The sequence below is a fragment of the Salvelinus namaycush genome, chromosome 18 (assembly GCF_016432855.1).
Source record: "Salvelinus namaycush isolate Seneca chromosome 18, SaNama_1.0, whole genome shotgun sequence".
Classification (NCBI taxonomy): domain Eukaryota; kingdom Metazoa; phylum Chordata; class Actinopteri; order Salmoniformes; family Salmonidae; genus Salvelinus; species Salvelinus namaycush.
In genome coordinates, this window is record NC_052324.1 from 8,019,628 (window position 1) to 8,034,034 (window position 14,407).

The 14,407-nt window shown below is 39.1% G+C and overlaps 1 protein-coding gene across 1 annotated transcript in view; it reads right to left on the reverse strand.

Moving 5' to 3' along the window:
- LOC120063523 (EGF-like repeat and discoidin I-like domain-containing protein 3) overlaps nucleotides 1-14,407 on the reverse strand; it is a 249,839-nt gene that overhangs the window by 187,990 nt on the left and 47,442 nt on the right. Inside the window, exon 3 of the mRNA XM_039013893.1 lies at nucleotides 11,908-11,940. Coding sequence (XP_038869821.1) covers nucleotides 11,908-11,940 — 33 coding nt within the window. The remainder of the gene's footprint in view (nucleotides 1-11,907; nucleotides 11,941-14,407) is intronic.

Sequence of the window (14,407 nt, forward strand, 5' to 3'; positions counted from 1 at the left end):
ACTCCCTCTATATATAGCACTATGTTGTTATTTCCATCAGGAATTTTTGACTCTATTTCTATGTTAAGACACATTCCTTTTTTTTGTATCGTTACGTGGTCGTTTATATTAAACTCCCCAACTGCACCTGCTTCCTGAATCCCTGCATCTCTGTTACAGGAAGTCTGAACATTGTTATATTGTGGATACTCTCCTAGCGGATCTGAATCAGAACTAATAGTATTGATAGAGATTATTATTGACTACTTTAAGAAGGTTACGATAAGATATAACCTGTAAATGATTCAATGTTGCTCAAACGCACATCGAAAATCGGTTAGGCCTATGGTCGCCAGGGTTGGTTGAATCCGCCTGCTCGAGGCTGGTAAATTAACACTTGTTCACTCTAATGGCAGGTTAAATTAAGTTGGTTAAGCCAACAGTAACTGGTTTAAGAAAGTACATATTAAACCAGTACTTTTCCATGGGGTCAGACATGTTGATCTTTATTTTATTTTTAGGGTGAATATCAGCTTTAATATTGCAGAAAGATTGAAGCTTCCGTCAATGTAATTGTCTGCGTCATTTCCAATCCCCCATATATGTTTTTTTAAATATAAATATATACACATACAAACATACATATATACATACAGTACCAGTCAAGTATGGACACAACTACTCATTCCAGGGTTTTTCTTCATTTTTTACTATTTTCTACATTATGGAATCATGTAGTAACCAAAAAATTGTTCAACAAATCAATATATAAGTTATATTTGACATTCTTCAAAGTTGCCACCCTTCGCCTTGATGTATATATTTGCATATACTGTATATGCAACTTTTCAGGGAAGTCAGGAACCAATATACAGTCAGTTCTTCAAACAGAAATGTGCATCCTGTAGCACTAATTCCAAAAAGTTTTGGGACACTGTAAGGTCAATGGAGAATAAGATAACCTCCTCCCAGCTGCAAACTGCACTGAGGCTAGGAAACACTGTCACCACTGATAAATCTACGATAATCAAAAATTTCAATAAGCATTTTTCTACGGCTGGCCATGCTTTCCACCTGGCTACCCCTACCCGGTCAACAGCTCTGCACAGATTATTTCACTTATAATTCACTGTAACAATTCCATTGGGTCAAAAGTTACATACACTAAGTTGACTGTCCCGTCAAACAGCTTGGAACATTTCATGACTTTAGAAGATTCTGATAGGCTAATTGACATCATTTGAGTCAATTGGATGTATTTCAAGGCATACCTTCAAGCTCAGTGCCTCTTTGCTTGACATCATAGGTAAATCACAAGAAATCAGCCAAGACCTCAGAAAAAAAGTTGAAGACCTCCACAAGTCTGGTTCATCCTTGGGAGCAATTTCCAAACGCCTGAAGGTACCACGTTCATCTGTACAAACAATAGTACGCAAGTATAAACACCATGGGACCACGCAGCTGTCATACCACTCAGGAAGAAGACGATGTACTGTCTCCTAGAGATGAACGTACTTTGGTGCGAAAAGTGCAAATCAATCCCAGAACAACAGCAAAGGACCCTGTGAAGATGCTGGAGGAAACAGGTACAAAAGTATTTATATCCATAGTAAAACAAGTCCTATATCGTCATAACCTGAAAGGCCGCTCAGCAAGGAAGAAGCCACTGCTCCAAAACCACCATAAAAAAGCCAGACGACGGTTTGCAACTGCACATGGGGAAATCGTACGTTTTGGAGAAATGTCCTCTGGTCTGATGAAACAAAAATAGAACTGTTTGGCCATAATGACCATCGTTATGTTTGGAGGAAAAAGGGGGAGACTTGCAAGCCGAAGAACACCATCCCAACCGTGAAGCACGGGGGTGGCAGCATCATGTTGTGCGGGTGCTTTGCTGCAGCAGGGACTGGTGCACTTCACAAAATAGATGGCTTCATGAAGGAGTAAAATTATGTGAATATATTGATGCAACATCTCAAGACATCAGTCAGGAAGTTAAAGCTTGGTCGCAAATTGGTCTTCCAAATTTACAATGACCCCAAGTATACTGCCAAAGTTGTGGCAAAATAGATTAAGGATAACAAACTCAAGGTATTGGAGTGGCCATCACAAAGCCCTGACCTCATTCCTATAGAACATTTGTGGGCAGAGCTGAAAAAGTATGTGCTGAGCAAGGAGGCCTACAAATCTGACTCAGTTACACCAGCTCTGTCAGGAGGAAGTGAGCCAAAATTCACCAAATTTATTGTGGGAAGCTTGTGGAAGGCTACCCGAAACGTTTGAACCATTGAACAACAACACTTAGGCTTTTACTTCCAGCTTATACACACTATATACCTTTTATGGACACAAAGTATTATACAATAGTTATATTCTGTTTGTTTTTAGTCCTGTCCTACCCTCAACCATCTATTTCTGATGTCCATCCAGTTTGATTTCTATTTGCTATATATATTTTTTTATTGTGGCGTTTCACAAAAGTTCTGAACCTATATACAGACCAAGTATATTTTACATGTGTTATCTTGTTGTTATTAGTCCCACCCTTTAGCTCCATTGAACTCCTCCCATCTATCTCTCAACAGCATCCATTTTGGATTTATATTTGCCATATAGTTTTCAACTTTGCTGTGAAGCTTCAACTGTGTTGATTTGTTTTGTCTACGCTATATCTTTCTCTCTCCACATTTTGTAAAACATCCTAAGCGTTGGAACAGCAACACTGGTGCAAAAGGGGATGTCCTGGAATAATACTTTATTTAGATCTAAAGTTTAAATGTGACTCGTTTCAGGAAACTAGGCAGATGTCTTACGTCACTACTTCACAGGAGTGGCATTTGAACTTTATAAAAAAAATCCACAGAATTGCCTTCTGGAATGTCATTTTCATGTGCCTTAATAACAAACTTGTATTAAATCCATAAATAGATGTAGATGTAAGATGTAACAACAAAATAAAAATGTTTAAAAAAGTGTATTTTTGTCGTCCGAAGTGGACCCATATTCATCAATTTAAAAGTTTGTGATTTTTTTCCATTTTCTTTCATTCAATATGAACAGGGAATGGATCCACACAAGCTTACCCTAATAGAGATCTTAATATTCACAGAATAAGCCCTAGCTGACTCCTCTTACGTACATCTGTGCAGCACACAGACATGGCTACTTTCTTAACAGTTAATTATTAATAAGGACCAGGCTTCATGTTAGCGCTGCTTCTGACAACACATGCATTAGAAATAAATCAGCACATACTTATGTGTGTAAGAGTGATCTGTTCAACATCAGCAACATGTTCAAATACTGTTTTAAATAGTGTAGTAGACTGCATGGCGAGGATCATACTGCGATTATGTGAAAAAATCTGCAGTAAGGCAAAATTATCATTCAGTCAATCCAGGATTCTGAAATTATACAATCTTTTTTTGCAAAATCTACAATTACCTGCATATTATGAAGGGGCTTGCAAATTTTACAAATCACTGCACTATTTCCACATAAGAGTCAAATCATTGCAATATTATCGCATAAAACTGAACAATCAGCGTAATACAAAAAGAGGGCTCGCAATTTCAACCAATCACTGCAAATTTACCGCATAATTTGGTTCAATCAAGCCACACGTCCGCAAACATTTTCCCTCGTCAGCACCTTTTCACGACAAATTGGACAAAATCATTGCATATTGCCATGTAAAATGTCAGGATTTCTGCAGTAAAATGAAGTATTTTGGTCTGCAAATATCACAAAAAAATCATGCAAAATCATAGAGGGACTGTAGTGTTAGTGCGTACAGGGTCTTCCTCCCACACTTGAATTCTCAACAGGATGAAAATTCATGGTGTTATCGCACAGATTATTTGCGGATTGAAAGAGAATGGCTATTTTAGGAGTGCAAGAAAGCACGCTGAATGTACCGTAATGGTGAGGAAGTTTTAGCATGTCATAGTCTGAGTGGGCCACGTCTCAGAGTTGATGTGAAGCACAGAAATGCTGCAGAAGGCTCATATATTAAGTGCCACTTTCCCCCGAAAGTCTAGTATGTTGTTACATAATGGCCGATCAGTGCCCATTAAACCTGCAACTCTACTTCACATTCACGAAAAGAGCCGTAGATATATTATTAATGTATTACACAAGTTTATGGTGACTAATAAGGCCCTCACAGGTGAAAGAATGGATGCTCCCTTACCACATATTAAAAATCCATATCAAATTCATCATTAATTAAAACCAGCAAAGGGGTAGTGCCGTAAATAAAAGTAATGTGCGTCTTGTATCCAGTAAAGAGAAGTGATAAGACTTGATGTTCATAAAATTGCAGATCATTTCTTAAGATGAAGGGGATTGTTACGCAAATGTGTCAAACTTGGTTTTATTAATCACTGCTTCATATTAAAAATTTTGCAATACTATATCTTTATGTGGTTTTGTAGGATCTAAGGTAGGCCGAAAACATATACTGTACATTTACTCAGTTTCTCTTTCACCATGGGGTCAGGCACCATTTTGTTTTTTAACAAGCACAGGATTCTCTCCACTTATTTATATACACTGAGTGTACAAAAACATTAGGGGCACCGTCAAGTTCCTTGGTGTCCACATCAACAACAAACGAACATGGTCCAAGCACAACAAGACAGTCGTGACGAGTGCACGAACAAAACCTATTCCCTCTCAGGAGACTGAAAAGATTTGGCATGGTTCTTCAGATCCTCAAAAGGTTCTACAGCTGCACCATCGAGAGCATCCGGACTGGTTGCATCACTGCCTGGTATTGCAACTGCTCGACCTCCGACCGTAAGGCACTACCGAGGGTAGTGCAAACGGCCCAGTACATCACTGGGGCCAAGCTTCCTGCCATCCAGGACCTCTATACCAGGCGACGCAAGAGGAAGGACTCCAGCCACCCTAGTAATAGACTGTTCTCTCTGCTACCACACGGCAAGCGGTACCGAAGCGCCAAGTCTAGGTCCAAGAGGCTTCTAAACAACTTCTACCCTCAAACCATAAGACTTCTGAACACCTAATCAAATGGCTACCCAGACTATTTGAATTGACCCCCCCCCCATCTTTTACACCACTGCTACCTTCATGTACAACTAACCGGTGCCCCGCACACTGACTCTGTACCGGTACCCCCCTGCTCTCTAATTACTTGTTACTTTTATTTATTGTTCTTATCCATATATATATTTTTTTTAAGTGCATTGTTGGTTAGGGGCTCGTAAGTAAGCATTTCACTGTAAGGTCTACATCTATTGTTTTTGCCGCATGTGACTAATAAAATTTGATTTGATTTCCCCTTCCTAATATTGAGTGGCACTCCCTTTTGCCCTCAGAACAGCTTCAATTCGTCAGCTGTTAAAGAACAGAGTCAAATGAAGGCCGTGTTCCATTGATGTCACACTTACATATCTTCTATATTTGAGAGATGTCTACAAACAGCACATACAGTGCATTCAGAAAGTATTCAGACACCTTTGCTTTTTCCACAGTGACATTACAGCCTTATTCTAAAATGGATTAAATAAAAAAAATACTCATCAATCTACACACAATACCCAATAATGACGAAGCAAAAACAAGTTTAGAAATTATTGCTAATTTATAAAAAAAATGTAAAATGAAATTCCTTATTTACATAAGAATGGAAGAAGTTTGGAATCACTAAGACACAGCCTAGAGTTGGCCGCTCGGCCAAACTGAGCCATCGTGGGAGAAGGGCCTTGGTCAGGGAGGTGACCAAGAACCCGATGGTCACTCTGACAGAACTCCAGAGTTTCTCTGTGGAGATGGGAGAACCTTCTAGAAGGACAACCATCTCTGCAGCACTACACCAATCAGGCTTTTATGGTAGAGTGGCCAGACGAAAGCCACTCCTCGGTAAAAGGCACATGACAGCTCACTTGGTTTGCCAAAAGGCACCTAATGGACTCTCAGACCATGATAAACAAGATTCTCTGGTCTGATGAAACCAAGAATCAACTCTTTGGCCTAAATGCCAAGCGTCACGTCTGGAGGAAATCTTGTACCATCCATACGGTGAATCATGGTGGTTGCAGCATCATGCTGTGTGGATGTTTTTTAGCAGCAGGGACTGGGAGACTAGTCAGGATCAAGGGAAATGAAAAGAGAGATCCTTGATGAAAACCTGCTTCAGAGCTCTCAGGACCTCAGACTGGGGCAAATGTTCACCTTCCAACAGGACAACAAGCCAAGACAATGCAGGAGTGGCTTCGGGACAAGTCTCTGAATGTCCTTGAGTGGCCCATCCAAAGCCCGGACTGGAACCTGATCGAACATCTGGAGAGACCTGCAAATAGCTGTTCAGGGACGCTCCCCATCCAACCTGACAGAGCTTGAAAGGATCTGCAGAGAATAATGGGAGCTTGTAGAGTCATAACCAAGAAGACTCTAGGCTGTAATCGCTGCCAAAGGTGCTAAAACAAAGTACTGTGTAAAGGGTCTGAATACTTATGTAAATGTGATATTTCAGGTTTGTATTTGTAATAAAAACCTGTTTTTGCTTTGTCATTATGGGGTCATTATTGTGTGTAGATAAAAAAAAATATGGAAAAATTCAAGGGGTCTGAATACTTTCCGAATGCACTATATCATCTACTCATGGCTCCCGAGTGGTACAGCGGTCTAAGGCACTGCATCTCAGTGCTAGAGGTGTCACTACAGACCCTGGTCCAATCCCGGGCTGTATCTCAACCGGCTGTCATCAGGAGTCCCATAGGGAGGCGCACAATTGGCCCAGCGTCGTCCGGGTTAGGGGAGGGATTTGCCAGGGTAGGCCGTCATTGCAAAATAAGATTTTGTTCTTAACTGACTTGTCTTGTAAAATAAAGGTTAAATAAAAATAATTAAAAAAATTCCAGGTGGAGACTACTAAGCAGAGAAGTGTGTGTCTGCCTGCTTGTGTGCATGTTTGTGCATGCATGAGGGAATAACTGAAATGGCATCACTCTATACTACATGTGTTTTGTCTTACATATTGTTTACATTTTTTCATTCGCAAACTCAGAGCTTGTGATATGGAATGCCACACGGAGAAGATTTATTTTGCTATGGGAAAAAAACAGATGTTTTATCCCTAAAAAATATCAAACAACATGTCAAAAATATGAACAGTCCCAGATTAAGCTGTATACTTGAACAAGAAAGAGGAAAATCATTGTAACCATGTAAAGAAGGAGATGGGATTGAGAAGACTTCATGAACATGAATATATAAAGGCTGTTTTCTAGAGAGCCAGCAATGCAGTGTGTTGGCCACAGTTGAATATGTCAAATCCATCTAAATGCATGGATTCAGGAATTCATTTGCATTCCAATTGAACAATTCCAAATAAAACTGACTGGAAGTGAAATGGAATTGACCCCAACAATACATAGGATCATCTATCTAACTATTAACATCAGGGTGATATCTAAGAGATGTGAAGTTCCTGTATACCCAAAGTAGTCCTATTACAACCAGAAAAAATAACAACCGAGATAACACTGAACTCGCTCAACCCTTACCGAAAAATCACATGTGGAAAATCATGTGAAACCATGTGGTTTTGTAACACTTCACATGTGGATCGTTTACACATGATTTTTAACAGGCGATGCCCTGCAAACAAAAATGAGTCATTAGGATGTCGCCGGAACTTCATGAGTCTTTTCAACTCACGTATTTGACAGACTTGATTACATTGTGTGTGTTTATTTATACAGTAATTATTATTGAATATGTCCTCACCTGGGAATTGAACTCACAACCTCTCGTTTCACAGCATTCAGAGCTTCCTGCTACGCCACCATGTCTGTGTCAATAATGGATTACACCTGTATTCCTACCCTTGGACTTCAAATGTAATCTCAACTTTGTTAAAAATACACTCAAGAACAACTATTATTATTTATCATAGTGATTCAGGAGTAACATTAAAACAGAATAATATGCCCCTTCAACATTAGACAACTATACAGATTGCTGAAACTAAAATAGCATTGCAGATGGCACTCTTTTGCTAAGTGCAGTGATGTATTAAAGGTAATCTGCAGGGAACTTCTGAGAATGCTACAGACTTTGTGGCACAGCAGAATGATGAGTGTACCCCACATCTAGAGGCTGTGAGGTCAAATCTCATGTCAAATGTAATAATATTGATTAAATATGTTTACACTATTTTAGCTGAGCATTGTACCACTTACCTTAAAACCCCCATACCATGTCATTGCTTCCCTTTAAAAAAAACACGCACAATGTGCAGTTTCACATGTGAAAATCTGATTTTCACATGTTGAGCTGAAATTTTCACAAGCAAAAACAAAAGAGACGTCAGTTGTTCACATGTGAAACCATATGTTCACATGTATTACATTTAGAATATATGTGTTAACACAACCTTTTCACATGTGAGGAGAATAAACTATTTTCACCTCACATGTGGAATTGCATTTGCAGTGTTGCATGTGAAAACCTTTCAAATGTTATTACGTTTAGTTTCTCGGTATCACATGTAAAAAATGTGCATCCTGATGTTGTCACATTTATTTCACATGAGATCATGTTTTCACGTTCTCAAATGTTTTCACGTGTAGTTTCATGTTATCACATGTTGCTTTTATATTTTGTCATATGTTATCACATTACAGTTTTTTTCAATTGCAAACAAGCATCGGTCAATACTGAAGCCACTTTTTCAAAACTCTTCACATAGTCTGCATTACCAACATGCATCTTGGCCAAACCGTTAATCTCACCTCCAAAACCAAAACACTTCATACATGTCTCAAAATAAGCTTGTTTGACCATAACACTGGCCACAACTCTCACTCAGAAAGCGTACATTGTCACTCATAACACACTGACCTGAAAAACACTGACAACATGGAACATTACATAAATTATGAAATGTTCTCTTTGAAGTTTGAAGGATTTTTCACATAAATCAGTATTTCATTGTAGAATAAGAATAACACCTTTTCACTTTATTGACTGTACTAAAGTATATGTTGCCAGAATGAAATCAGAAAAACACCAATTTGCTTCAATAGCCTTTATTTTTTTCTATATCTCTGCATATAGTAATTTACTTGTGAAAAATAAAAAGTTGAAACAAAAAACTAATTCCTGAAATTCCAGGGCTGCAATAATAATAATTTAAAAAAACATCAACATGTATAGCATAATCACTCATTCTGTACAGTACTGTGGGGGTTCTAGTTCTGCCTCTCTCCTGCATTTGGCCACAAGTTCTCATCAACATCTCATGTCTTCTCTGGTGATGCATCTTGGAAAGTATCTTCTGGAATGTCTAATCCAACCCCGGCAGTCTTCAGGAGAAGAGTCTCCACACCCCACATTCATGGCCTCCAGTAAGGACATCTGGTCATGTGGATGGTGGTCATAAACCTTCCACCTCCACGCAGAGAAAAACTCCTCTATGGGTTTTGGGAAGGGAGTATGGAGGCAGGAATAGTACTGACATCCTGGGATGTGCAGCAAACCAGTCTTTGACTACAACAGAGTGGTGGAATGCCACATTATCCCACACAACAACAAAGGTAGGGGAGTTTCTTGCCCCTCTCTCCTCCGCTGGCACAAGTCGATTATGCAGGTCATCCAGAAAATAAATGACCCCCTCTGTATTGTGGGGGCCAATAAGTGGTCTGTGTAACAGCAAACCATCATTGGACAGCGCTGCACACATTGTGATGTTAGCTCCTCTCTGGCCTGGGACATCCATGTTTGCCCTCTGTCCAATAACATTTCTTCCCCTGTGGCGTGTTTTTGCCAGGTTGAATCCAGCTTCATCCACAAAGATGAATGTATATGCAGTGTGTCTGGCTTCCTTCTCCATTACTCTCAAAAATATAGTAAATCCACAGTTTTAAAGTACTTTACATTATGCAAAGCTGTGTATGTACCCTGTTCGGTTATTGAACAGACATCTTACCTCGACATATTGATACCGGAGCTCTTTCACACGTTCACCGTTTCTCTCAAAGGGTTCAACTCCTTATTTATGTTTCTCTAGGACTCTGGCAATTGTCGTTGTGCTGACCGTATTCACATTCCCAAAAGTGATATCGTCTGCCAGCACTCTGTCCCGAATTTCCCACAGTTTTCTTGCATTGTTGCCAATTACCATTTCAACAATAGCAATTTCCTGCACATCTGATAATATTCTTTCTCTCCCTCCTGTGGAAGCAACCTTTGGATCCTACTGAAAACATAAAACAATATATATATTTCAAAATGTCAGTACATGTAAAAATGTGAACATACTGTATTGTACTGTAATGTATAGTTAAATTATCATTGAAGGATGCACATCTCACCTGTTGTTTTGCCGGATAATTCGTACTATTGATGCTACTGTTGAACGCTGCAGATTTGGTTGCACCCTTAAACCGGCCTCTCTCAAAGAGAGACCATGGTTTACAACATGGTCAATAATTGTGGCCACTTTTCTATATGTTTCAATCTGGTTACTGCAGAAATGCATGACATTTGCCATCTCTCTGTTTTGTATGTGTTTTTAAAAGTCTTGGAAACAGTGTGTACCATTTGAACACATGTGCTGCAACTATATAGTTTTGCAGGTGGTGGAGTATGAATGAGAAAAGAGTTCATGGATTTCAGAGAATGTGGTCATTGAATACATTTTGTGTGAAAGCAATGAAACATGATTCACAGTTTGGTCCACATACACTTCTGTTCCGCTGACTGTGTGAAGAGTTTTCACCAATGCATGTTAGCAATTGAAAAAAAACTAACTTCACATAAGATCATGTGATATTCATGTGGCTTTTCCATCTAAAATGACACAGAATATTTCAGTTATTCTTCCTTTGTTAACTGTTCCATGAAATTCGTACAGAACTTTTAAAAAGTTTCTTCTGAGAAGCTCCTTACTTTCAGGTTAGCTGGAAATTGCATGTGATTGCTAAACATGCTTTCTGAGGGCTTTTATGATAATGGCGGGCTTTTATGATAATCCACTATGCTGATCTTAACCCTGCTGTGCACCGTATGCTAATAGTAAGTGAATTAAATATCATTAGCCAGCTCCTTGGGGAAGATTGCTTATGGAAGTACACTAACCAGAGCTAAGCTAAGATTCGAACTTGTTGCAGGGATGGAAATTTCTCCACTAACTAACTACCCTGATTCATAACTATTTTCAAGTTAGAAAAATGTGTAGAATGCCTATTGAGGCTTTTTGATAGATGAGGACTCTAAAAAGGTTATCTAATGGAAGAATCACTACTATCGCCTTGGCTCAATTACAGATCACTCACTAAGAAATAGGATAACATGAGTTTAATTCTTTCATTCATATTTGCATGATCAAATGTTGTTGATTTGTTTAGATTTTTGGCAGTTGTTTCGAGTTCTCGTTCAATGACAAACAATGAAAATGTTAGGTGAAATTTGCTGTTGCAAGGGAGAACAGCAGAAGTCTCTGATTGGTTCAATGAAAAGAAAGAGAGGCACTGAAAGTGATGATCTAAGCTTGTAAAAAAAGGGTAAAAAGAGAACAAAAACAAAAAAAGAAAGACAATTGGAGATCAGTCAACCTAAGAGTGCTGACTCGGCATGATCAATCAATCAATGCAGCAGGAGTCACAGCAGTCAATGAGGAAGGAGAAGGGTGGGATAAGGTCTTGAAATCTACATGGTTCTGTGTGTCTTGTTGCACCACATTATATATTACCTTGAATGGGAGTTGGTGTTACTGCACTGTGTGTGTGTGTGTGTGTGTGTGTGTGTGTGTGTGTGTGTGGGGGGGGGGGGGGGGGAGTGAGAGAGTAAGAAAGTGGTTGAAAGGATACATGACATGTCATATGACTTTACTGCTGATAGGTAGAACACACACACACATGAGGAGAACACAAGATACCAAGTGTAGAAATATCCCACCTGCTGAAGTCGTCTCCTCCTCACCATCTGCTGCTGTAGAGATAGAGGGAGGGAAAAGGGGAGGAAGGGAGAAAAGAGAGAAAGAGATATAATTGTGAGGTAATTAGATAGGATTTAATGGTGTAACTCCATCATGAAGACTGAATGTTTTTCATTTGCAATAAACTCAATCGTATGAGTGACAAACACTCAGTTACAGTGCCTTGCAAAAGTATTCATCCCCCTTGGCGTTTTTCCTATTTTGTTGCATTACAACCTGTAATTTAAATAGATTTTTTGGGGGATTTCGTGTAATGGACATACACAAAATAGTCCAAATTGGTGAAGTGAAATGGAAAAAAAATAACTGGCGCGTGCATATGTATTCACCCCCTTTGCTTTTAAGCCCCTAAATACGATCTGTTGCAACCAATTACCTTCAGAGGTCACATAATTAGTTAAATAAAATCCAACTGTGTGCAATCTAGGTGTCACATGAGCTCAGTATATGGGTTAGATTCCCATGGGGGACCAGTATGAAAATGTACGCTCCGGATAAGAGTGCCTGCTATATGACAAAAAAACATACATTAGACTAATAATGCAAAGAGCAGACTGGGACAAGAGTGTCCCTGGTGTGTTATCCACACCAAACAACATCATTGTGCGCGCCATACACTTACCACTTAATTTTGGGTTGACAATTAGACTATAGTTGCTATATATTACTGTCAAAACACACATCTTCATGTGCACTAACTAATATCATGGGCTAAATAATTTGGGGGTCAACACCTGAGGAAGTGGAAACACATTAACTAAATAGATTGCTAACTTGAAATGTAATACCCGATGCTACTAGCTACAGTTGATGTTTACATATACTTTAGCCAAATACATTTAAACTCAGTTTTTCACAATTCCTGACATTTATTCATAGTAAAAAGGTCAGGTCAGGTCTTAGGTCAGTTAGGATCACCACTTTATTTTAAGAATGTGAAATGTCAGAATAATAGTAGAAATAATGATTTATTTCAGCTTTTATTTCTTTCATCACATTCTAAGTGGGTCAGAAGTTTACGTACACTCAATTAGCATTTGGTAGCATTGCCTTTAAATTGTTTAAATTGGGTCAAATATTTCGGGTAGCCTTCTACAAGAAGTTGAGTGAATTTTGGCCCATTCCTCCTGACAGAGCTGGTGTAACTGAGTTAAGTTTGTAGGCCTCCTTGCTCGCACAAGATTTTTCAGTTCTGCCCACAAATTTTCTATAGGATTAGGGTCAGGGCATTGGGATGGCCACTCCAATACCTTGACTTTGTTGTCCTTAAGCAATTTTGCCACAACTTTGGCAGTATGCTTGGGGTCATTGTTCATTTGGAAGACCCATTTGCAACCAAGCTTTAACTTCCTGACTGATGTCTTGAGATGTTGCTTTAATATATATACATCATTTTCCTACCTCATGATGCCATCTATTTTGTGAAGTACACCAGTCCCTGCTGCAGCAAAGCACCCGCAAAACATGATGCTGCCAGCCCCGTGCTTCACGGTTGGGATGGTGTTCTTCGGCCTCACCATTTTTCCTCCAAACATAATGATGGTCATTATGGCCAAACAGTTCTACTTTTGTTTCATCAGACCAGAGGACATTTCTTTAAAAAGTACGATCTTTGTCCCCATGTGCAGTTGCAAACAGTAGTCTGGCTTTTTAAGACAGTTATGGAGCAGTGACTTCTTCCTTGCTGCGCGGCCTATCAGGTTATGTCAATATAGGACTTGTTTTACTGTGGATATAGATACGTTTGTACCTGTTTCCTCCAGCATCTTCACAAGGTCCTTCGCTGTTGTTTTGGGATTGATTTGCACTTTTCGCACCAAAGTACATTTATCTCTAGGAGACAGAACGCGTCTCCTACCTGAGCGCTATGACGGCTGCGTGGTCCCTTGGTGTTTATACTTGCGTACTATTGTTTGTACAGATGAACGTGGTACCTTCAGGCGTTTCTCCCAAGGATGAACCAGACTTGTGGACGTCTCCAATTTTTTTCCTGAGGTCTTGGCTGATTTCTTTTGATTTTCCCATGATGTCATGCAAAGAAGCACTGAGTTTGAAGGTGGTCCTTGAAATACATCTACACCTCCAATTGACTAAAATGATGTCAATTAGCCTATCAGAAGATTCTAAAGCCTTAGAGCTGTTTAAACCTCAGTCAACTTAGTGTATATAATCTTCTGGCCAACTGGAATTGATACAGTAAATTATAAGTGAAATAATCTGTCTGTAAACAACTGTTGGAAAAATTACTTGTCATGCATAAAAAAGATGTCCTAACCGACTTGCCAAAACTATAGTTTGTTTACAAAAAATGGTGAAGTGGTTGAAAAAACGAGTATATTGACTCCAACCTAAGTGTATGTAAACTTCCGACTTCAACTGCGTGTATTCATCCAAAAGAAAATGTAATGTCCTAAAATAACTTTGCAGCTTAGGCTAATACCTATAAGAAATATAGATCTA